A 24,011-nucleotide genomic window follows, 5' to 3' on the forward strand; every position below is an offset into this window, starting at 1 on the left:
ATGGCAGCTGGCCCAGAATCACAAGCCTGCGGGGCGGGAGGCTAGCAACGGCCTGGGAGCCCAGCGGGCGGCGGCTTCCTCCAGGGGCAGGTGGCTTTGTCTGCAGACCTACTTACAGCAACCCCCGCGGCAGACGACTGGTTTCCTGGGGGATGGAAAAGCTCCGGGCGGCCAGGCGGTCTCGGGCTGCAGCCCCGCGGGAAGCAGCAGAGCGGCCAGGCGCTAAGGCGGCCTGCTCGGCCCGGGTTCCCAGGTGCTGCAGGGTCCTGCGGCCAGGCTTCCGGCCAGGCTTCCGGGGGACGGAATACTCTGTGAGCACTGAGCAGCTGCTCCTCTTCTTCCTGGCCGTCTGGTTCTTCTACTTCTTCTAAGTGGCCCTCCCTCCCGTCGCCCCCGGTGCTGGCGGGCCACACACGGAGGGAGCTGGCCCAGTCCCTGTTGGAGGGCACGGAGTGGCCGAGGGCTGGGGCTTCAGCCCCACACGGAGGACAGCCAGGATGCAAGGCCGCACTGCTCCTTGGGGATGGAGATTTACGGCCCAGCAAGCCCAGGGCTGTGCACTACAAATGGGCTTGGTGCCGAGTAAATGGTACAGGAGCGGGGAAGACGTGCGCCCCACAAACCTGCCGCCGGCGAGGGGGCAGCGGGCCTCATCGAGGCTTCGCGGTCCCGTGTCTACTCAAGAGTCCGACTGCGTGTTTACTGGTTAGCTGCTTTGTGCCTGGCCCGGGCTCTGCTGAGAAATAAACTGCCCTTGGAACCGGGTTGGCAGCGAGCGAGATGTTGTTCCCGTTTTCTAGGGACGAGAAGCTGCCCAGCCAGCCCTGCTTAGTGCTGTTTCTGGGAAGGCTGGTGAAAGACCAGGTGCTTTTGGGGGGCTTTTCAGAATAAGATAAAGGGGCACCTCGCTGGTTCAGTTGATAGAGCATATGACCCTCAATCATGGGGTCGTGAGTTCAAGTGCCATGTTGGGTGTAGAGCTTAAAAAAAGAGAGGAAGATGAAAATGGATGCATCTCCAAGGATGTGGGTGTGGCTCCACCTGGTCACAGGACAGGAATGGTCCACACCAGCGGCTCCCAGGCCTGGTTTCCCACCAGAGCCTCCTGGGGCACGGGAGTCCATTTGAAATGCAGATGACCAGTTCCCTCCCGCTAGAGGGAAGGCAGCTCTGTCCCATCTGGATGTGCCTTATGTAGGCCCCCTCCAAGTGGCTTCCTCTGGCCCCCTGGTGTGAGGCACACAGGCTGCCCCTCAGGAGAGAAGGGCTCCTGAGAAGTGAACCTGCTCCAGGGAGGCTCCCCTGAGGCCACCACAGGCTGAAGGAGCCACCCCCCACCCCCAGCGGTGCTTTTGCTCCAAATGCTGGGGCTTTTCTTAGAACACAGGCAAGCAAGGAGGGTAAGGCCAGGCCATCTGAAGCCAAAGAGCACACAGGAGCCCCACCAGCTGAGAGGCAAGCCCAGCAGTGCAGACCCTGAAGTCGGGTGAGGCTGCGTGAGGGAAGGAATTTCCTCTGAGGATGCACAAATCCCCCCGGGAATCTCTAACCTCACCCCCAGATGTCTAAATTCCTGGGACTAGAGTCTGAGAATCAGGTTTTAATCAGCTCCTTCCTTTCCAGGGCAGGGGCCGTTCCCTGGGGTCCCCCTGGAGCACGAGGGGAGGGGAGGGTAGCCAATGGCCCTGAGGACTCAAGATGAACTCGAGCATCTACAGCTGCCCCCTCCTGACATCCTCACGGGCCCGGGGAGCAGCCGGACTCATTTTCTCACTGCCATCCTTCCAGGGACTAGAACCTTCCCTTTCCACAAGGAAACACTTGTAGGAATACACGTTGTCCCTCTGAGGCGCCACAAAGCTGAATTTTGAATGAAAACAATGCAGCCTATAAACAAGTGCTCCCCGCCCCCCCAAACAGCCCTGTGCAGGAAAGCTCCGTACCCCTCAGGGGGCAGTGCGCCAGCTCCACCAAGGTGCCACACCGGCCCAAAGGAGGCTGCCAACCCGCCCCACACATACCCACGTGCAAACCCTGACACATGCCACGCATCTGGAAATGTGACTTCTTGTCCCTTCAGGCTATTGACCTGAATTGCAGCTGGACGGGGTTGCAGTGACTGCTGGCGGCTGCCCTGTGACGGTCCCACTTTGTGTGGGTGCTGGTGGGGGACAGGAGTATGACGACACCGACAGGCACTCTGTCGGGAGGAAGTCCACAGAGGACAGACGTCAACCATCGCTTTATTAAGGCTCAGAGTCATCTGCCAGTCGGGGGCTGAGTCATTCACCGCAGACTCCAGCCACGGAACCCTTCTGGGTGACACAGGGCGGAAGCCACCCTTGGGCTCTCAAGCCACGGTTTCTTGTGCTCCACTCATGTCCATCCCGCAGGGCTGGGGTGTGTGTGCAGACATCAGGGGGCTCTCGGCAGGGTGGGGCTGGCTCTACCAAGCCCTGGGCTCTGGCAGGGGGGTGGCAGGGAGACCTCCCCTATCCCTCCCGGCCCAAACTATGGCTTTATTACCCTACTGCCACTTGAGCAGGAGTGCAGCGCCCCTCCCCTGTGCCCTGCCCCCACCCCCCCAAGCTCTGGAGGGAGGCAAAGGGAAAGCCCCTGGGGAACAAAGGGCCCCTCTGTGCCTGGGATCTGGCCGGAGCTCAGGGGCTCATGCCCCACCACACACACACTCCCTCAGCAACTCCAGTCCACAGGTCTCCGCTTGAGGCCGGTCACTCAGAAGTGGACACGCAGCACGTCCTGGCTGGCAAACGGACGCTGGCAGGCGGCGCACGTCATGGGCAGGGAGCGCTGCTTCTCGCCCAGGCAGGGCCGGCACAGGAGGTGGCTGCAGGGGAGCTGGTACACCGGCTCCTTTTTGAAGTAGGGAGAAAACGCTCTTTTGCAGGAGGCGCACTCGGGCCCCGGGGTGCTCCCAGGCTGCTCTGGTGACAGAGGGAGGAAACAGGCCAAGGTGAGAGGAGAGCTACCCCCTGGGCCAGGCTCCATCCTGATGGCGGGGCATCAGCCTGACCGTGGGACAAGAAACCTCCCCGCCCCACCCCTGCAGCAGCCATGGCTTTATCCCTCCTGGGGCCACGTCTGGCTGCTCCGGGAGGACAGAGTGTCGGGGAGCCTGGAAACCTGGGAGGCCTCCCCTCAATCATCAGATCTTGGTGCTCCAGTGAGTGCTCAAGAAAAGCTGGCATCTGAGGGCCGCACTGAGCCCTCCCTCCCGGTCTGCGGTCTCCGGGCGGGATTTGCTTTCCCCTGGGACAGGCTGCTATGGTCAGAGTGAGGCACAGGCCCATCCCGACAATGTAAACTACAAGAATGGCGAGACGACCCAGAAAAGGAGACAGCAGACAGTGATGGGCTGTCGCAGGGCTGGGCAGGACCACTGAGGAGGGAAGGCGCCACGCGGGCAGGACTGAGGTCCGTGTGCAGCTGCCCGCCGAGCCTGGCTCCGACTTCTCTCCGGCCCAGCAGCCCCCTCCTGACCTGTCAGTGCCCCTGCGCTGCAGGCTCCCTCCTTCCCCGCTTCCCGCGCTCCTGCCTCCCGGAGCTGCACCTGCTGCGCTTCCTTCTCTCGTGCCTCTAGCCTAAGGAAGCCGCTGTCTCCCAGAGTCCACGCCCCTCTGGAGAGGGCAAGGGTGGCCTTTCGGGGGAAGAAAAGAAGTCAGCCATACAGAAAGAGAGGGACGGCAAGTACAAAGAATGGTTGGTCCAAAACCAAAGCAAAGCCAAAACAAAACAAAACAAAACAAAAGAATGGCTAGTCCATCAAAGAAAGACGGGACACAGAGCTGTGATGGCAGAGACTGGCTTTGGGTGAGGCCACAAAGGGGGCAGGCTGGGGCACGTAGGACTTCACCGGCAGCAGGGTCTTAGATTTTGTTCCAAGATCAGTGGGATGCCTCGGGAGGAGTCTGAGAGGTGGAGTGCCATGCGCTGGGTGACATCACAGGGGAGAGTGGCTGCCGGGAATGGCAGGGGCCGCTGTAAGAGATGGGGAGAGGGGGACGGCACAGGGGCCAGGGTGGCAGCAGAGCGCTCGGAGGTCCACTTTGGAAGAGTACGAACAGGACTTGAGGATGAATGGATGTCAGGAAGGCTGAAGGACGCCAAGGACAATCTCCACATTACAGGCCTGATCAAGGAGAAGATGCTGCTCTTCACCGGCAATGGGGTGACGGGGAGTGTCTGCAGCTCTGAGTTAGAACTTCACTCATGATCTAGGGGCGCCTGGGTGGCTCAGTTGGTTAAGCATCCAACTTCGGCTCGGGTCATGATCTCACAGTTCATGGGTTCGAGCCCCGCATCGGGCTCTGTGCTGACAGCCAGCTGTCAGGAAGGAGGGGCTGGCATCAGACACTGTAGGGAGGGGCAGGGGGAGCGACTACTGGGCCTGGAGCCATGAAAACCACCGGTCACCTGGACGAAAAGGTTCTGGGCGATGGTCAGGATGGAAATAATCAGAGAGACAGGGAGGTAGGGATGAGAAGAGAGCTAAGAATGGCCTGGCTCTGGATGGGCAACAGGAATTGGGCATACGCCTTATCACCGGCTCCTTCAGGCTTCGTCATGTAAAAATTGCCCAGCATTCCGGCATGTTCTCTCACCCTGTTTCCTAACTGATTCTATCATCCTAATGTGGTTCACTGTGGGCAAAAACTGCCTCAGCCAAAAGCTGCCACAGCTCTATTCTATTCTTTTTTTAAGTGTTTTATTTATTTCTGAGAAAGAGACAGCGTGAGCAGGGGAGGGTCAGAGAGAGGGAGACACAGAATCCGAAACAGGCTCCAGGCTCTGAGCTAGCTGTCAGCACAGAGCCCGATGTGGGGCTCAAACCCACGAACCGCAAGACCACAACCCGAGCCGAAGTCGGACACTCAACCGACTGAGCCACCCAGGCACCCTTGCCACAGCTCTATTCTAAACATTGGTGAAACTGTTAACAGGAAGGGACAAAGAGGAACAACCCCCTCCCCTCACACTTACATGAAATAAACTGCCGGGCTGTCAGATGAGAGACAGACTAAATACCAAAAACTAACCAAAGGAGGAGAAACAAAAGTCCTCAGGACAGAACAATTAATATTAGATCTTACCAAAAACACTGCAGAGTTGCCAAGCCCTAAGTCCACAGGATTACCAAGAGTTAACTAAAGAAAGCCCTCTTTGTAAGAGTTAAACTTCACAGGAGCCCCTCAACTCTGCTGGGAAAGGAAAGAGACAGAGTCTCCCTGAGGCCCGGGGCCAGTGCTAAGGAGGCTGGGCTGGCAGTCGGAGGAGCCCCGGAGGCAGGGGTCAACCTCCCGCCCCTGGGCTCTGAGGAGATGGATAGGGCCCCAGTTACCCGAGGTGGCACCTGGCCTCCAGGAGGCGCTGCCCTCCCTTGTGCCAAGCTGCTGGAGCTGTCCCCGGGTCAGCCGAGCCGTGAAGGAGGGCATGGAGCCAAGGGTTGACGTCAAGGCAACTTCCAAGCTCTGTGACAGCTTCTGCTCATGGGACACGGGACCTGACAAGAGATGCACAGACCACGATATGCAGAGAGAGGTTCAGCAAAAAAGAAGTCCTTGGAGGACAAGAACAGCACTTCTCACTTGGAATGGATGCAAATATAAAGAAACGCCTCCCTGATGTCTGCTAGTGGATTGTGAAGACGGAATACCAGCAGTTAAAGCCCTGGGGCCCCTCCCACCCATCCTACACACCACTTTCAGGGTTCCTGGGCTCAGCTCTAACTTTCCCTTCCCGGACAGACCGCTGGGCAGGCCTGGGCCACCTCGTGGCTCACCTGCAGAACTGCACCCTACTTTCAGAAGGTCTTGCAGGCCAAGGAGGTGCCCCGCGTTGTGCCCGTTCCCCGTCCATACCCTCGCCAGCAGCCTTTCCTCATCTCCTCCCTTCTGGGGCCCCACACTCCCTGCTCTGCGGGGCCACTGGCCTGCACTCTCTGGGCAGTCATTTGCGTCCTCCCTCTCCTGCTGAATAAAGCAAAGTGGTCATCACCAAGAATGACAAAGACCTCACTGCCCACTCCACTATCTAAGGGACCCTCTCTGTGTGGTTCACAGAAAGCTGCACAGTAGGCTGAGGACGAAGGCAGTGGGAGAGGGAGACAGCAGCCCAAAAGAGAACCCAGAGACCTGCCTGGCATCCGGGTTCGCAAAACTGCCCCCACATTTTGTGTACAGTGTGTAGGGCCTGCTTGGGGCCTTGAAGCACAGGTCAGCATGGTCCCATGTCACCAACAAATCTGACCGTACAGACATCGGGGTCGAAGGACCTTTCCTCGTCTCACCCTCACTGCACCTCAGATGCATCCAGGGGTTTCCAGGGGTCAGGTTAACTAAAATCCATACTCAAACCCAGAGAAGATGCAGATGTAACCTGTAAGTGCACTATCTGCACAGGGTTTTTACAGTAAGAGAGGATATTAAAAGAATGATAAAATCTAAACATTAATTTTCATAAGGAAAAAGAAAGTGTCAAAGACTTATCTCCAAAAGCACCAGCACTAACAGTCATGGGCAAATTCTATCAAATATGGAAAGAGGAAATGATTCTAATACTCTTACACTGTTCTACAGTTTAGTAAAGGAAAACGTCTTAATTCTTCTTATGGAGAACACAAATCTTTGGTAACAAAACGTGACCAGAGATGATATGCATACATGCATACTTACATACACGACACATCAAATTCTTTATCCAAAATAAAACGCTAGCAAACAGAACCAAGTAGAACATTAAAAAGAAGCATGACCAAATGGAGTTTCTTCATTACATGCCAGGAATGTAATAATGGTTCAATATTAAGAAGCCTATTAATGTATTTTTTCACATTAAAAGACCTAAGGATGAAAAACCATAGTATCATCTCCATTGATCTTGAAAAGGCATTAGATGAAATTCAACCACCAATCTTAGATAAAAACACTGAATTAAGAATTTTTTTAAACATTTAAAAACATAACTGAATGAAATAGGAATCAAAGGTGTGGGAGAAGGTCTGAAATGGCTTCCAATGAGACCCACCTCCAGAGACTCACGCCCTTGGGCCCCCCCTTCCCCTTGAGTGTGGGCCGGATCTAGTGACTTGCTTCTAACAGAATATAGCAAAAGTGATGGGATGCCACTTCCACAAGACCACGACTTCCACCTTGTGTGTACACTGCTACTGTGTTATGTGGCACCCTTGAGAGGCCCAGGTGGCCTAGAACTGAGGACAGACTCAGAGTCTGCTGGCCATCAGCCAACACGGAGGACAGGCCCTCAGACCAACAGTTCAGCCAGGAACTGAGTCCTGTAACAATCACGGGAGGGGGCTTACACGTGAATCCCTCCCCAGTCAGGCCACGAAGTGGCTGCAGCCCCAGCCGACACTCTGACAGCAGCTGGAGAAGACCCCGCAGCAGGTGACGCAGCCAAACTATCCTGGATTCCTGACCAGAGAAGCTATGAGATAATGAATGTGTGGTGCTTGAAGCCAGTAAGTTCTGGGGTAACATAAGGTGGCAAAACATAAAGTAGAGGGCAGTAGTGCCACATGTCACCCGGGAAGTGCAGGGAGGGCAGTGGACATGGACGCAGGGTGTGGATTACCTGTTGAGCAGTCCATATGCGTCAGCCCAAGCTCACTGGCAGCTTTCATTTTCTTAGCGGTGTGCTCTGAGGTAGTGGGTGAGACCAGAAGGCTTGTGGTAGAAAAATAGGAAGCATTTACAGCAAGGCTACTGTCTGGGGCATGTTCAGTCTGCTCCATCTTCCTTTTCCGAGAGGGCAGAGCAATGGAAGAAGGTGTCACCGCCAATGCAGTCTGTGCTCTCCCAAGCAGGTGGCAGCCCGGAATGGAGTGCTGCAGCAGGAAATGGTCGATCCGGGCCTTCAAGGAGGGGTGAGGCAGGGGCTGGGAGTGTGGAGTAAAGGCTACACCCGTGAAAGGGTCGCTGGGCACCCGGCCCCAGGTGGCCTCACTGTGGTTACACTTTTCCAGTGTGCTCTGGTCGATGACCTTGCCCGAGGGCAGCAGCATGGGGCAAGGCATGATCTCCAGGGTGATGGGGTCCAGGAACTCCTCCGGCACACCCTGGATGACCTCAGCTAGCTCCTGCAGGCTGGAAGGGGCCGGCTGGCCCTCAGGCAGGCCTCCAGGGTCACAGTCACTCTCCATGGGCAGGGCTGGGGCCTGCAGAGCCAAGCCCTGAGGGAGGCCCTCTGAGGCAACCAGCAGAACACTGTCGATCACCTCCTGAGAGCAGGTTTTAGCTGGCTGACCCCACACTTCCAATCGTTTAATGCATGGGATCCCGCTGCCCGTCATGTGGGTGATACAGATCTTGAGATGGGCCACGTGGCTAAGGGAAAGCGGCCCTTTATTCCAGAGCTCCTGGGCCACAACAGCGGGAGAGGGGAGTGTGGCTTCCATTGGGCCAAAAGGTGGCCTGGCCTTGAAACCCCGGTGGCTAAACACCACCTGACTCTGGTTTTTCAACAAAACTTTGCCTACCAAGGTGAACGCCTCCTTGTCCGGGATGGATTGCTCGATGGGGCCTGGGGTCCGGCACTCGGGGCCATTCCAAGATGCTCTGCTGGATAAGGCAGATGTGTACACTTCCAGGCCTGCCCCAGCTGTGAGGTCTATGTTAATCCTACAGATTTCCACACTGAAGGGAAAGGAAACTGTCACGTAGACTGGTGGCTTAATGAAACACTCTGTCCTAAAACCATGACTTCTCTTTGTCAGGTCTTCGGAAATGAGATTTTCTACTTCATAACCATCAGCTGATATCTAGAGTTAATGACAAACAGGACACGCATTCATATGATGAGATCCAAATGAAGACAACTTGTTTTCAAGAATTTGCTACCTCTTAGAAAAATTAAATTTTTTAAATTTATTAAATTTTAAATTTAAATTATTAGAGAAAGTCTTAAATTCCTCATTTAAACTTTCCTCTATTACACTGAATTCACCACGGCTTTTTTGGGGGGAGGTACTCAAGGTCATCAGGTCAAGGGCTGAGGGCAACCATGTCCCCAAGCACAGCCCATCCTTGAAAAATATGAGCAACAAAAGTCTGCTCAACCCAGATAAAAATCCCTTCAAAATAGTCTGTGAGAAAAAAGGACAGATATACTAATGATTTTTTTTTTAGAGGATGAAACCACAGAGATTTAGGGGAAAACAAAGATGTTCATTACTGTTCTTAATTTTGTATTTGGACCCTGTAAGTTTCCCCAGCACAATGAACAATCTTGTGAATCTATTATGATTGATGGAATTCAGTGAAACATAAAGGTGGGGGGGCACTTCAGTGGATCAGTCAGTTAAGCATCTGACTCTTGATATCAGCTCAGATCAAGATCTCATGGTCATGAGATTGAGCCCCGCTTTGGGCTCTCCACTGAGCATGGAGCCTGCTTGGGATTCTCTCTCACCTTCTCTCTCTGCCCGTCCCCTGCTCATGCTCTCTCTCTCAAAATACATGAACATTAAAAAAAAAAAAAATGTGTTCAGAAACAGGGGCCACAAAAGACTATAGGAAATCTAGAGCAATGAATATGCTAGGGGGTGGGATTGTGAGTAACTTTTCCCCCTCTTAATATTTCTAATATTTGTTATAACCAGTGGAGATTTTAAGATACAGGTATGCCTCCCTCTTCCTGAAACTTGACATCACACCACTTTGCTTTTACAGAAGGCCTACATTAGCACCTGTATTTGCTAACCAATGAAACCCAAAGAGAATTTGTACTTTTACAAAGAAAAGTCTTGGTATCACGCTAACCTAGGTCTCTTGTAAAAGCAAAGTAACCCAACGTGAACTTCTGGAAGGCAGTGGATATTCTTCACTTTACGCCATTTCAGCTTATGAAAGATTCTATAGGAATGTTCTTTTCAAATAGTAGGGGAAGCCTGTGTCTCTGTACGAAGAAATCAGTCTAGCAATCTGGGAACCTGAAACAGCATGCTGTGTGCAGAAGCTCAAAATCAGGGGAAGGTTCAATTCTCCTTTTGCAGTTTCCTTACTCCTTGCTCTGGGCTGTGGAAAGATAACCTCCTTTGTACAAAAGGAGAAGCAACTTAGTTCAAATAAAGAAGAAGGAATCCAAATAGAAGTCATTCTTTCTAGCGTGAGAAGTAAGCGAGAAGAACGGCGGGGGAGAGAGTATTTCTACCTTCACTGTGACTCTGAGTGGAATTAAATTTTATCATCAGAGGGAAGAGCACAATGAACATGACCCCCAGAAAATGAGCCACGGCTCCCCTTGTAACAGTGCTGCATGATTCTAGGGGTGCAGCCTGGCCCATGCTTACCTAAATATCACCTGGTGAGACTTAAAACAGTCAAGGTGAAAGCACATTACACCTAAATTAAGTCCACATACACAAGGCAAGACATGGGGGAAAGCATGAAAAATAGCCATCGTATATTTATGTGCATATACTTGTTCTGTTTACCTTGTTGCAGGAAATTCTTGGTCTGAACTGTGGGAGGCAAAGATTTATGACCATCTTTGTGGCTGAAAGGGTAGCTTCCAAGCATCAGAAATAGCCTTGAATAAAAAATAAAGCTTGGTATTAGACAAGTTAAAGTTCAATTCTAAAGTTTTAGGAGTTGATTCCTACGGGAAGAGACTCAAATAGGGTAGCAATGAATTTCATGCACATGGCAATGTGTGCAGATGGTTTATATACAGTCTCACTGTATCATACATGTGATGCCGGGGGGAAATGAGTCACCGAAAAATTGCAGAGGGGCTTTTTTTTTTTTAAGTTTTATTTATTTAAGTAATCCATACACCCACCGTGGGGCTCAAATTCACCATCCCGAGATCAAGAGGCGCATACTCTTCCAACTGAGACAGCAGGGCGCCCCCCCAGAGGAGCCTTTTCTTGCAGCCTGAGCAGGTTGGCCAAGACTACGGGTCCTCTGGCTGACAGCTGCACCCAGTGGAGGCAACGGCCTGTCAGTTCTGGAAGGGGCTCCCCATGGAAAAGGAGGGTCAAAAGAGGCAGAGCTCAGGGGCACCTGGGTAGCTCAGTCGGTTGGGTGTCTGACTTCGGCTCAGGTCATGATCTCACAGCTCGTGGGTTTGAGCCCCACATTGGGCTCTGTGCTGACAGCTAGCTCAGAGGCTGGAGCCTGTTTCAGATTCTGTGTCTCCCTCTCTCTCTGATCCTCTCCTGCTCATGCTGTCTCTCTCTATCTCTCAGAAATAAATAAAGCATTAAAAAAATAATAATAAAGTGGCAGGGCTCAGAGAAAGAAGAGAACTACTCAGCCAGGGGGGTTGGAACAGAAAAGATTGCAGAAAGTGGTGCTACACATCTTTGTCATTTAACACCTGTCAATTTTTTTTCTTTTAAAGTCTGTTTGTTTGTTTACGAGACAGAGAGAGAGGGAGAGAGAGAGAGGGCGGGAGGGAGGGAGAACAAGCACACATGTGAGCAGGGGAGGGGCAGGGAGAGGGAGAGAGAAAGAACTCCAAGCAGGGTCCACAATGTTAGCACGGAGCCTATCATGGGGCTCAAACCCACAAATCATTTGATCATGACCTGAGATGAAACCACAAGTTGGATGCTTAATTGACTGAGCTACCCAGGTGCCCTGTGATTGCATTTTCTTATTAAAATGAAAACAACTGGAAGAGTCTAAAACATCATCATTGAGAAACAGAAAATCTTAGACTTGGAAAGCACCTTAAAAGGACATCTAATCCAAACAGCATTTTAACAAACAATGTCCAGGCTGGAGGAAATGGGTGGTTAAAACATACTAACATGTAGTTTTAAGTTCTTTAAAAAATTTTTTTTTCTTTTTAATGCTTATTTTTGAGAGAGACAGAGGCAGAGTGTGAGCAGGGGAGGGGCAGAGAGAGAGAGACAGACACAGAATCCAAAGCAAGCTCCAGGCTCTGAGCTGTGAGCACAGAGCCCGACGCGGGGCTGAAACCTATGAACCATGAGATCATGACCTGAACCGAAGTCAGACACTTAACCAACTGAGCCACCCAGGCGCCCCTGCAGTTAGAAGTTCTGAGGAGGTAATGTACAGCATGGTAACTAGTTAACAATCTTGTAGTGTATACTTGAGAACTGCTGCTGTGAGTAGACCTTAAAAGTTCTCATCACAAGAAAAAGAGCTGTAACTATGTAAGGTGATGGATGTTAACTTACTACAGTAAGCATTTTATAATATATACAAATACTGAATCATTATGTGGTACATCTTAAATGTATTCCATGTGATATGTCAATTAACAGCTCATTAAAGCTGGAAGAAAAACAAAGATCAATGTCCAACAGCCTTTGGTAGTCATTGTAGGGAAGCAGGGAAGCCACTAGAAATATTCCTCCTTGCCAAAGGCGCTGAACTCTGTGGGTGAGGTCAGCCAGCCAGTCTATGCTTTTCCATCTGGCAGAGAAGGCCATGAAAAACTCTTGTTAGCCCAACAGGGAAAGGGCCACCCTCTGGGGTCTGTGTTATCATGATCAATAGGTGCTACTTGCAGAGGCCAGGCACATTTGGCATCCTCCAACATTAAAAAAAATTTTTTTTAATGTTTATTTATTTTTGAGACTGAGTGAGCGCAGGGGAAGGGTAGAGACAGAGAGAAAGACACAGAATCCGAAGCAGGCTCCAGGCTCTGAGCTGTCAGCACAAAACCCAATGCGGGACTCAAACTCACAAACCATGAGATCATGACCTGAGCGGAGGTCAGATACTTAACCGACTGAGCCACCCAGGAGCCCTGAGCATCCTCCAACATTTTAGCAGGCCGTTTCTGCACAGTGAAGGTCTGCCATGGGACCTTTAAACGTTTATTATGTCAGCCTTGTCCCTAACTCAGAGTTTTACATTAGACGCAAAATATTTTTTAACATGGCTTTAATACATGCTAATTTTCTAGAAGGGGAACTTCTATGCAGATCATAGGAAGACTGTATTTTGTTTTGTTCAGATCAGATTTTTACAAAGAGGTATTGACCATTTCTGACAACCACATCACCAAGAGTGATGCTAATATATCTGACAATCTACATTTGTAGCAGTCTGCATTCTAGGTGATTCTACATATTAGTAATAGCTTCTGATTACTTCATTATGCCTTACAATATGGTCATAGCTGAATATTTACACAGGAGAATAAACTTATCACACTTAAAAAACTTCTTTTATATCACTGCTATGGCATTTGTATGTATACGAATATGTGTATACCTGTACACACATACCTGCACACACACGTTTTTTTTAAAAAGTAATACATATAAGTAGTTTATACTATTATTTTCTTTGTTTTTTTTTTTTATTTTATTTTTTTCCCTAGGAGAGAGAGAGAGAGAGAGACAGCGTGAGCAGGGGAGGGTCAGAGAGAGAGGGAGTCACAGACTGAAACAGCCTCCAGGCTCTGAGCTGGCAGTCAGCACAGAGCCCGACGCGGGGCCCGAACCCACGAACCACAAGATCATGACCTAAGTGAAAGTCGGACGCTTAACCGACCAAGCCACCCAGGCGCCCCTACAAAATATATTTTTGATACTCATAGTCATGAATGAAGATGATTGTGGAATGGAAAGAAAAGGTCACATCACAGTATCAAAACTCAGCTCTGACATTGCTTCCTGTGGGAAGGCTTCTCCCATTACNCGAGATCATGACCTAAGTGAAAGTCGGACGCTTAACCAACTAAGCCACCCAGGCGCCCCCCGTCTTTAAGTCTTTTAATGTATATTTATTTTGAGAGAGAGAGAGAGACAAAGAATGTGCAGGAAGGGGAAGAGAGAGGGAGACAGAATCTGAAGGAGGCTCCACTCCAGGCTCTGAGCTGTCAGGCGCCCCTAGAGGTGTTTCATTCCCGGCTCATGGGCCACATGGAAGTTCTTGGTGAAGCTGTTTGTGGTGGGGCGAGGAGTGTGGTGATGGCTGTAGCTGGGATTTGAACATGAGAATGGTCCAATACACTGCCTGCCCTAATGAGCACCTCAACGGGGATGTACAGAATAAAGACTAAAATTACGGTTCCCGGCTGATGTGTCCTGCCACCTGGTGTCCCGTGAGTTCTGAGGAGCCACTACATTTTCATCAGTGTATTACATTTATCTTTGCTACAGCTGAGGGTCCACGCTGCTAGGCAGTCTGTCAGATGGTGATTTGGGACATGAATGCAGCAGCCATCAGGGGTGCCAGGCAGGAAGCAAGAGGTGTCCCTTAGGCTGGCATTACAAAGCATTTAACGTGGATGGGCTGAACAGTCTCCACAAATATTCTCCTAAATTAGATTTCGGGAAGTGCTGTGCAGAACAAACAGGCTGTGTCTGGTCAGATGCTTTAATGGTTGGCTAATGGAATTAACAAACTCTTGTAAAGGTTGAAAAGCCTCATGAGCAAAGATGCTAACCTATCTAAAGAATTTCCTCACAAAACAATTTGAGGCTTGACCCAATACGTGTTGGAAGGGACAGTCAAGGTTCCCACATCTCTACATTTAGAGCATAGCCACATTAAGTTTGGGAGAACTAATTTAAAAAAAAAAAAATGAATGATACCCAAACCTGACCTAAGTAAGAGGAAAAAACACAAAGTCGTAAAGTGTCCATATATGTTCCTGGCAAATCCTTCAAGGCAAATGGCGTCCAAGTTGATAGTAACCAGGGTGGTTTGGAAGGTTTGGAATCTCAGTCCCAGCTTAGCCTCTCTTTAAGCCACAGTTTCTTCATCTGCAAAAGAAAGATATCAGGATCCACTTTAGGGCTGACCGTTGGTAAGATTAAAATGGACTCAAATCCCTGGAGGCCGCCTCTGAAATATTTAATGCATGTGCCGTTCTAGCTGGAGTTGTGTTTTGCTGCTAGAGGGTTCTTGTGTCATGACTCACTAGGAATCATTTGTGTCTGCTGGGAGTGCAGGTAAAACCTTGTAAGCTGTCATTTTGATTGGAGGGACAGTCCTGTTCTCCCCCCATCCGGGGTCTGAGGGAGGATATTTAAAGTTACAGGATGGCTGGAGTCTGAAAGCCCTTGGACTCTTGCTCTCGCCCTGGTCACCCCTCCAGTCCCAGATGGGCCGGGCTTAAAGGCAGAGTGCAGGCTGGTCCCGACGGTGGTCACTTCTGGGCAACTTCGTTTCACACTGCCGTTTACAACTGAGTTGGGTCCTCAGATTCTAATTTTGAAAACTTTTCCATGTGGCCTCATACTCACAGGTGAGCCCTTCAGCATGGCTTGAACCTGCCCAACTGTTCTGTTCTGGCATTTAAGTTCTCAGAAAGACTGACCTCATGCCATGTAGAATAAATCAAAGTTAGAAGACTGCGGTGTGAAATGTCCAAGAAGGTAACAAGGAAATAGGAAGAAGGTAAATGTTCATGAAATCAGTGCCTCCCACTGGGAAATCAAGTCAACACTTCCAGGAGCTGACATTATCACTCTGCCAGTTGGTTTTAGTCCCTGAAAGTTGGAGGGAAGAAAAGGCCTAAGGAGTGCGCAGGGAGGTGGAGGTGATGGCACTCAAGGGGCCCTTCACCTCACTGTCAACCACCTCTCAGTGTGCTCACGTTATAGCACAGTTTCTGCTTCTTTGCTCGTTCTTACCGAGGCCCTGTCTGAGCCATCAGGGCAAAGCTGGAGGAGAGGGCTGCCTGCAGCAGGTGCAAGCAAGGCCTCTTGAACCCGGAGCCCAGAGGCCGCACTCACCGTCTGCTCAGGGCCAGCCCAGTTCTGCACTTGCACACCTCTGTTATGTCACCCTCTGTGTCACTGTCCGGTTTTCCTTTGGCATCACAGGCTTGCTTTTCCAGGAGGAAAATTTTGTTTCCTAGGTCCGAGCTTTATATTCATTTTACTACTTCCATATTCAGTTGAAATCAGTGGTTTAATTGTACATTTAAAGCAAAACAAAAGCTTAGTGAGAAGCCACTGCCTTAGCTGGGCAGGAGAACTGAGAGCAATGCTTCTGTGAGTGTGCTCTGGTTTCCCGGCCAAGAGGAAGTACAGACAGGGACCCTGAGAATATCTGCAGGTATTGTTCCTCATACATTCATTTTTGAGTTATTGAGGAGAACAAGAAAAATACCAGAGGCCAGAGACATTTTCCTGGGGTGGGGGGTGGGGAGAAAGAATTCTGTAAACTAGTCCATGTTGATTCCAGACCAGATTCTAGAATATTCTGACAGAGGGATGGCATATATGCCTCAAACAGCAAGAAGTACTAAGAGTTTCAACACAGGTTCACTTTAGGCCAAGGGTCTCCATCAGGCTCATCTCCCTCTTTTAATACTATCTGGTAATATTCTTTCTACTGTCCTGAACTTACAGTCAAACATAATACAGGGGCGCCTGGGTAGCTCTCTCGGTTAAGCATCCGACTTCAGCTCAGGACACGATCTCACAGTTTGTGAATTCGAGCCCTGTGTTGGGCTCTGTGCTGACAGTGTGAAGCCTGCTTGGGATTCTCTGTCTCCCTCTCTCTGCTCCTACCCACCCCCCCTATAAATAAACACTAAAAACTTTTTTAAAAAAGAAACACCTCTATGGCTGCTGTTTTATTAGGTTGTCAAGATGATCATTCTTTACTCTGCATAGTATCTTCTCTTTAAGACCCATGAGAAAGTTCTTTTTGGTCTCAGTACTAGGAACAGTTGTTTTTCCAATCAACTCAATATTTTATGGTGTGAATATGAATCATATAATCGATCATGATCTTTACTTTACTTTTGGCCACTAGAAAGCTCAGAATAAATCTGTGGCCCATCCCTCCAGTATTCTCTGCCTAAATTCTTCACTTAATTTTATGTCATAGTGTAAATACATTGTATTTTACAAAGCTACCTTAAAGTCATTATGGAATAAGAGAGAGTAAAATTATTGACAAACCATTCTCCTTTTGGACATTTAGGATGCTGGCAAGTTTTTACTACTACGATATTAAGATAAAAATCTTAAGTCGATTTTTGTCTTAGTATAATTTTGACTTTTTTTTTTTTAATGTCTATTTACTTTTGAGAGAGAGAGAGAGAGAGAGAGAATCTGAAGCAGGATCCAAGCTCTGAGCTGTCAGCACAGAGCCCAATGTGGGGCCCGAACCCACAAACAATGAGATCAGACCTGAGCTAAAGTCGGATACTCACCTGACTGAGCCACCCAGGCACCCCTGACTTTTTTCTTAAGAGATCCTGCATGTTTCTTGTTAAAGTAACTGTTTATTAGTAGGATCGTGTTATCCCATTAGTTTTCATAACCAGTTTTGTTATATATAGGAAACTTTTTCATTCAGGTATCTATTATGTGTTCAGTTGGCTTATTAAACCAATTGATTTTAACAGATTTTCAGTTAGGTTTTTTTGGGGGGGGTGTTCTACAATCTCAATAGTAATGAGAGCCTCTTTTTCCAAATGGTAACTCTTACTTGTCTCTCATCTTACTACATTAGCTAGAACTCCCAGAATTATATGAAATAACAGAGTTGCCATGCTTGTTTTGTTCCCATTAGAAAATGCTTCTAGTGTATCATCTTTGAAATAATGCTGATTGAAATATTCTTTTTATGTTAATAAAGCATTCTAATTTTCAGTGTTTTTTGAAAATCAGGGATAGGCTTTGAATTCTGATTTTCTCTAAATATTGAGTTTTATTATTTTTCTTATCTGACAGACTAATGAGAGATAGCACATTTTTCTAATTTTAAACCATCTTTTTATTCCTATTTGGTTATGGCAGATTGTTCTTTCAATATTTCTCAAATTCTACTGAATTTGATTGCTCATATTTAGTTTTAGACAAGATATTACTGCACATTCATATACACTTATAGGTCCATGCCAGCACTGGAGTACAGAGATAAAAATGAAGTGGTCAGGGGGCGCCTGGGTGGTTCAGCTGGTTAAGCATGTGACTCTTGATTTCAGCTTCAGGTCGTGATCTCACAGTTCGTGAGATGAAGCCCTGGGTCAAGCTCTGTGCTGGCAGCACGGAGCCTGTGGGATTCTCCCTCTCCCTCTCTTTCTGTCCCCTTGCCTGCTCTCTCGAGCATGTGTGCGCACGCACTCTCTCTCTCTCTCTAAACATTTAAAGAAGAACTTAAAAAGGAAAACGAAATGGTCAAGTGGTGAAACCATTCTGTATGATGCTGTAATGGTAGCTGTGTGACATTAGGCATCTGTCAAAATCCACAGAATCATACAACTGAATGATCCTTAAGGTAAATTATCAACTTCAGTTAATAATAATGTATCAATATTGACTCCCCAATTGTAATAAATGTGCCATGCTACTGCTGAGATGTTACTAACAGTAGAGACTGGGTGCAAGGGAGCTGAAGTATATGAGAACTCTCTGTATTATATGCTTGATTTTTCTAAGAAAACCTACCTAAAACCACTCTGAAAAGATAAAGCCTACTAATAAAAAGAATAGGGGGAAACAATTTGAGATCGAATTGAAACAAGGGACTGTGCCAGGTAAGAAGAGTGGCAGACCCTTTATAAAACCTCTTACAAATGATAGTATCTGTTTTGTTGGGAAATAGTGATGTCCAAACATTGTAGGATTCTATAGGACTCTGGCTGCCATAAAGGTCTCTGAGTGATCTTATCACCTCCCTGGTTCCCACATCCCTGATCTTTTAAGGTCAAGTGCCTCCTGCCTTAATGCTTAATCCAGAAAAACAGAATGGCTCAACATACTGGAAACGCAGATAGCATCACCCAGGAAGGCGCTCCACAGCCCTGCCTGGGAAACGGCAGGTTACATGATAAACTCTCACAAATACCTATTTACTTACAAATTTTCTCCAGTAAATACTTAAAAATGAGAGCCTCCTTTTCCATTTCTGGCATCTTAGTACAAGAGAGACTGGGTCTAAGTATAAACTGGAGGCCATGGATCATGGCTAAACTACTCTGCAGCTCAGAGAAGTAGCCTGGAGCTAGACAACAGAGGTATTTATAAGACAGTGAGATAATACAGGTTTATAAGCAGATAACATACACGTAAATTTTATGGCTGGCTCAGTTGGTAGAGCATGTGACTCCTGACCTCAGGATCATGAGTTCGAGCCCTATATTGGGTATAGAGCTCACTTAAATAAATAAATAATTCTTTAAAAATGGGTACTTGGCTGGCTTAGTCAGTAGAGAATGTGACCCTTGATTTTGGGGTTATGAGTTTGAGCCCCATGTTGGGTATAGATATTACTTTTTTTTTTTTTAATGTTTATTTTTGAAGGCAAGAGAGACAGAGCACGAGCAGGGGAAGGGCATAGAGAAAGGGGAAGACACAGAATCTAAAGTAGCCTCCTGGCTCTGAGCTGTCAGCATAGAGCCCGATGCGGGGCTCGAACTCACAGACCTCACGATCATGATCTGACCCGAAGTCAGACGCGTTACCAACTGAGCTACCCAGGGGCCCCTATAGATATTACTTTAAAAAAAAAAATTTTTTTTAAGGGGCCCCTGGGTGGCTTAGTTGCATAAGCATTCAACCTTTGGTTTCAGCTCAGGTCATGACCTTGTGGTTCAAGAGTTTGAGCCCCACATTGGGCTCTGCATTGGCAGTGTGGAGTCAGCTTGGGATTTTCTCTCCTCTCCTCTCTCTGCCCCTACCCTGCTGGTACGCTCTCCCAAAACAAATAAACTTTTAAAAATTAAAAAAATAAAATAAAATCTTAAAACAACACACAAGTCAATTTTCATTACAGTGATTTCCCCCCCTTTTTTAAACAAAATATTTCAAATAAAAAGGTAAAGAATATAGTAAACACTCTTATACCCACCACCTAGATTTAGCAAATGGAAACATTTTGCCATGTTTGCTTCTCATTTCAATGTTAAGAACAAAACTGAAAAGATACAGAGGTGCCCAGGTGCCTCAGTTGGTTGAGCATCCAACTCTATTTAGGCTCGGGTCATGGTCTCATGGTTGAGCCTGCATCAGGCTCCACACTGGGCATGGGACCTGCTTAAGATTCTTTCTCTCCCTCTGCCCCTCCCCCACTGGAGCTTGCACCTAGCACAGCTCTCTTAAAACAAGCAAACAAAAAAAGATACAAACAAACTCCACCACTAATCCTATTTCCTCTCCTTTTTTACCAAGAGATAACGCTCTATCTGAAGCTGGGGTCTCTCATTCAAATCGGCATTAGTATGTGTGTACCTGTAAACAATATGCAGTAGTCTTGTACATTTTTATTGTACCTTAATGATATTATACCACATACATCCTGTCACAACTGGCTTCTCCATTCAGCATGATTAGTCTAAGGTTTTCCATGCTCAAATGGGGACTAAAACAGCTTGCTTTTCCATTGCTCTATTACCTATGTTGTCTGTAATCTTTCACTATGAAAAAATACAATAAATATTCTTTACAAGTCTTCTTGTAAAAGGAAATGAAAGAAGAGAAGAAAAAGAAAAAATAAATGAAAAGGTCTCTCCTCAAGTCTTGAGGCACGATGGACCTCTTCCCAACAGTGATTATGGAAGATAAGAGTCTGTAACAGAGTTCTCTGCAAATGACATTCAGAGTAGGAAGGATGGTCTAAGTGAACATTTTTCTGTTTGTGGTTTTGAAATCAAGTTACAGGTTGAAGGAAAGAAATATTAACTGAAAGAATATAAAATATCAAAGTGCACATAACATGGAAATTATTTCATGAAACTTTTTCATGAAAATGTTTATTTCTGAGAGAGAGAGCGGAAGCAGCGGAGGGGTCCAGAGAGAGAGAGAGAGAGAGAGAGAGAGAGAGAGAGAGAGAGAGAATCCCAAGCAGCTCAGAGCCCAACTAAGGGCTCAAACCCACAAACTACAGGATCATGACCCAAGCCAACACGGAAAGTCAGACACTTAACTGACTAAACCATCCAGGTGTCCCTCATGAAATTTTAAGATTTTATTTTAAGTAATCTCTATATCCAACGTGGGGCTTGAAACTCACAACTCTGAGATCAAGAGTTGCACACTCCACCAACTGAGCCAGCCAGGCACCCTACTTCATGAAGCTTGCTTCAGTTTTATACAAATACATGTAACAAATCATATACTAGATCCAGTATAAAATTTCTTATTGTGGCTCTTGATGAAAAAAAAAATGGAGGAATACTGGCCCTAAGTATACCCAGAATTCAGGGAATTCTGAATTACCACCACGGAAGTAACGTCTGAGCTGGAGACCGCTAGGACACATGGCCGACCTCTTGGACAACTCTGAATCGGGACAGACACGACATACTAATGGTACAACGGACAACACGTGCTTGACCATGGGAGCCAGTGAAGAACCGAACAGCAGGGGAAGGACACTGGGGAGAGGGACCTGCAGCGGCTAAGGCATAGGGATGGGACTGGTGAGGCTGGTGTAGGAAAGTGGAATATGCTACTTAGCTAGAAGGGGAAGAGGAAGCAGGGCTGGAAAGGCAGATGCAGTGAGAGGGGGAGGGCTTTGAATGTTACGCTAACGGGCTTTAGACTACCTTACTTGGTGGTCTGAGGCAGTGTTTTTTCCCCAAATTGCCGATCAAGAATCAAGAACTCACGTTACTGAGACATAACCAGAATTTTAAAAAATTAAGTAGGATAGAGTCAGAGTGCATCATACATGAAGGTGGGCAGTGTTTTGTGAAACTTCTATTTCAGATATATAACTGAAACTGTATTTCTATCTATGAATCTGGGTTTTTTTCTTAAGTAATCTCTATACTCCATGCAGGGCTTGAGCTCACGACCCCAAGATCAAGAGTCACAGGCTCTACTGACTGAGCCAGCCAGCCACCCCTATTAGTCTGGGTTTTGACGTAAAAGGCATTTCTTACGAAGTTCTGTAGTAAAAAAAAAAGTTTGAAAGCTACTGGTCAGAGGGAAGTTATAGAAGGCTTACAACCAGGGAAAGAATTGACACTAATGAAAAGCCTGCCATTAACCTCCAAGATGACAAAGCAATTCTGAAGCACTTAGAGGCAATTCACCTTTCAAGGGGTCCCAGCTCTCTGTAAGTACTAGTGAGGGGCTGTCTTTGCAAATGGCTTCCTGAAGGCATCACAGACGAGTATCAAAGTACAAACTACTTAGAAATAAACTAGGAGTTAAAAAAAAAAAGAAAAGAAAAGGAAAGAAACTAGGAGTCTCAGTTTCTCCCTGGGCATTTTCTTCCTTTATTATTTTTTATTTTGAGGGAGGAGTGTTCTTAAAGAGGAGAAAGGAGTAAAATGAACTATGCATAACATATTACAATCTTACAGGGATTTCAAAGCTACCTTCCAGAGAAATCTTTTTTTTTTTTTTTTTTTTTTTTTGAGTAAACTACTCCCAAACATGGGGCTCAAACTCACGGCTCTGAGATTAAGAGTTGCATTCTCTACTGACTGAGCCAGCCTGACACCCCGAAGAAGTCTTCATTTTTAAAGATTTTCATTAACCTCTGTATTTGAAGATCATTGCGGATTCCTGTGCAGTTTTAAGAAACAACAGTGGAGAGTCTGTGTATCCTTTAACCAGCTTTCCCTAATAGTACAGACTTGCATAGCTATCGCACAGCTGGCAACAATACAACCATGATCTTCTTCAACTTCCCCAGTTTGCACACACTCATGCATGTTTGCCTGTGTATTCAGCTCTATACAATGTTACCGCATGTGTGGATTTGTATAATCATCACCACAGTCGAGATACAGAAAGGTTCCATCACAAGAATCCTTGGTACTATCCTCTAAGAAGCCTTTTATTTTATCATACAGATTATATTTTCTTTGTTGTTATTATTATTTTAGAGAGAGCACAAGTTGGAGACAGAGGGGAAGAGGAGAGGGAGGGGGAGGAGGACAGAGAATCTTAAACAGGCTCCACACTCAGCACACAGTCCAAAGCAAGGCTCAATCCCACGACCAGGGATCATGACCCGAGCTGAAATCAAAGTCAGGCACGCAACCAACTGAGCCACCCAGATGCCCCTGAAGATTTTATTGGCAAGTAATCTCTACACCCAATGTGGGGCTCGAATTTACAATCCCAAGATCATTCCTACTGTGCCAGCCAGGGTTTGGGTGCCCCTAAATCCAAATCTCTATTATCACAGAAGTCTTAATATTTTTTACCCAGATCTAAGACCAAAAATGGGTTCCTAGGGTCAAGTGAAAAGTCCAGGGAATCCCATTACCCACACCATCAGAAATATTTGAGTGACACGTTTATTCTTGGTGTACCTGCCACTAAGATGATAAATAGGTCTATAAAGAAAAATTGCAGAACCATATATAAAATTTTAAAAAGAACACAAAACAGAAGTATTAGGATCACACACTTGTTAAAAATCTGTATTCAGGAATATGTACACATGAATAACTTGGGAGGTAATGGGGGCCATGCAGAAATTTAAAATATGCAACCGATTAGAGCGGTGGGCTACTCTATTTTTCCTTTTGTGTGTTCAGAGTACACGTAAGGAGTTAAACAATCACTCTGGGGTCCTGAGGTCACGGGATGATATCCAAGAGGACCGAGGCTCTAAATGCAATGCTCAGAGTATTTCTTGCAGCTAAGAGTCCCTATAGGATGGAGACAAACCTTTCTCCTTTGCTTCCCAGGATGCAGGCTGAATAAGGGAAAGTGAAAGGGAAGGGCTGAGAAGAGATCCGAAGGTAGGGTGATCAGCCATGTGGTCTATCCAGGACTGAGGGCTTTTCCAATGTAGAACTTTCTGTGCTAACACCAGAAAAGTCCCAGGGAAACTGGACCCAGTTGGTCATCTTACCTGGAAGGTTTCTATCTGTGCTTCCTCGGAACTTGAAGCAGCTATGTAAACCTAATTGTGGTTGAGGACTCAGAACAGGGGGGTAGGCAAGTGTGGAGGGACGATTTAGAAGAGAATAAGGTGACCATGACATTTTCTGAACTCCTTAGCATCCATCTTCCTTTGGCCTAAAAAGTTGCCATAGCTGAGTTATACAACCTGATTTTTGAGTCTCACAAAAATGTAATGGAAGGTAATTCTGGCAGATACACATATTTT

General features: G+C 47.3%; 1 protein-coding gene across 8 annotated transcripts in view; it reads right to left on the bottom strand.

Moving 5' to 3' along the window:
• Nucleotides 1–24,011, bottom strand: part of LOC120225599 (vasopressin-neurophysin 2-copeptin) — a 57,295-nt gene that overhangs the window by 17,286 nt on the left and 15,998 nt on the right. For 2 of the 8 annotated variants that reach the window (XM_039223790.1, XM_039223801.1), the window contains exons 2-5: nt 10,472–10,566; nt 7,612–8,797; nt 5,360–5,521; nt 2,226–2,940 (exon numbers count right to left, since the gene is read on the bottom strand). The exons of 1 other annotated variant lie outside the window; for it this stretch is intronic. In XM_039223790.1, the coding sequence (XP_039079721.1) occupies nt 2,669–2,940; nt 5,360–5,521; nt 7,612–8,797; nt 10,472–10,525 (1,674 nt within the window). In that variant the 5' untranslated portion in view covers nt 10,526–10,566 and the 3' untranslated portion in view covers nt 2,226–2,668. Of the gene's footprint in view, nt 1–2,225; nt 2,946–5,359; nt 5,522–7,611; nt 8,798–10,471; nt 10,567–14,574; nt 14,735–24,011 lie in introns of those variants that run through there. 5 more of the 8 variants (XM_039223798.1, XM_039223804.1, XM_039223815.1 and 2 more) reach the window with 5 other exon arrangements.

The sequence above is a fragment of the Hyaena hyaena genome, unplaced genomic scaffold (assembly GCF_003009895.1).
Source record: "Hyaena hyaena isolate Hyena2069 unplaced genomic scaffold, ASM300989v1 scaffold_16, whole genome shotgun sequence".
In the NCBI taxonomy this organism is placed as follows: Eukaryota; Metazoa; Chordata; class Mammalia; order Carnivora; family Hyaenidae; genus Hyaena; species Hyaena hyaena.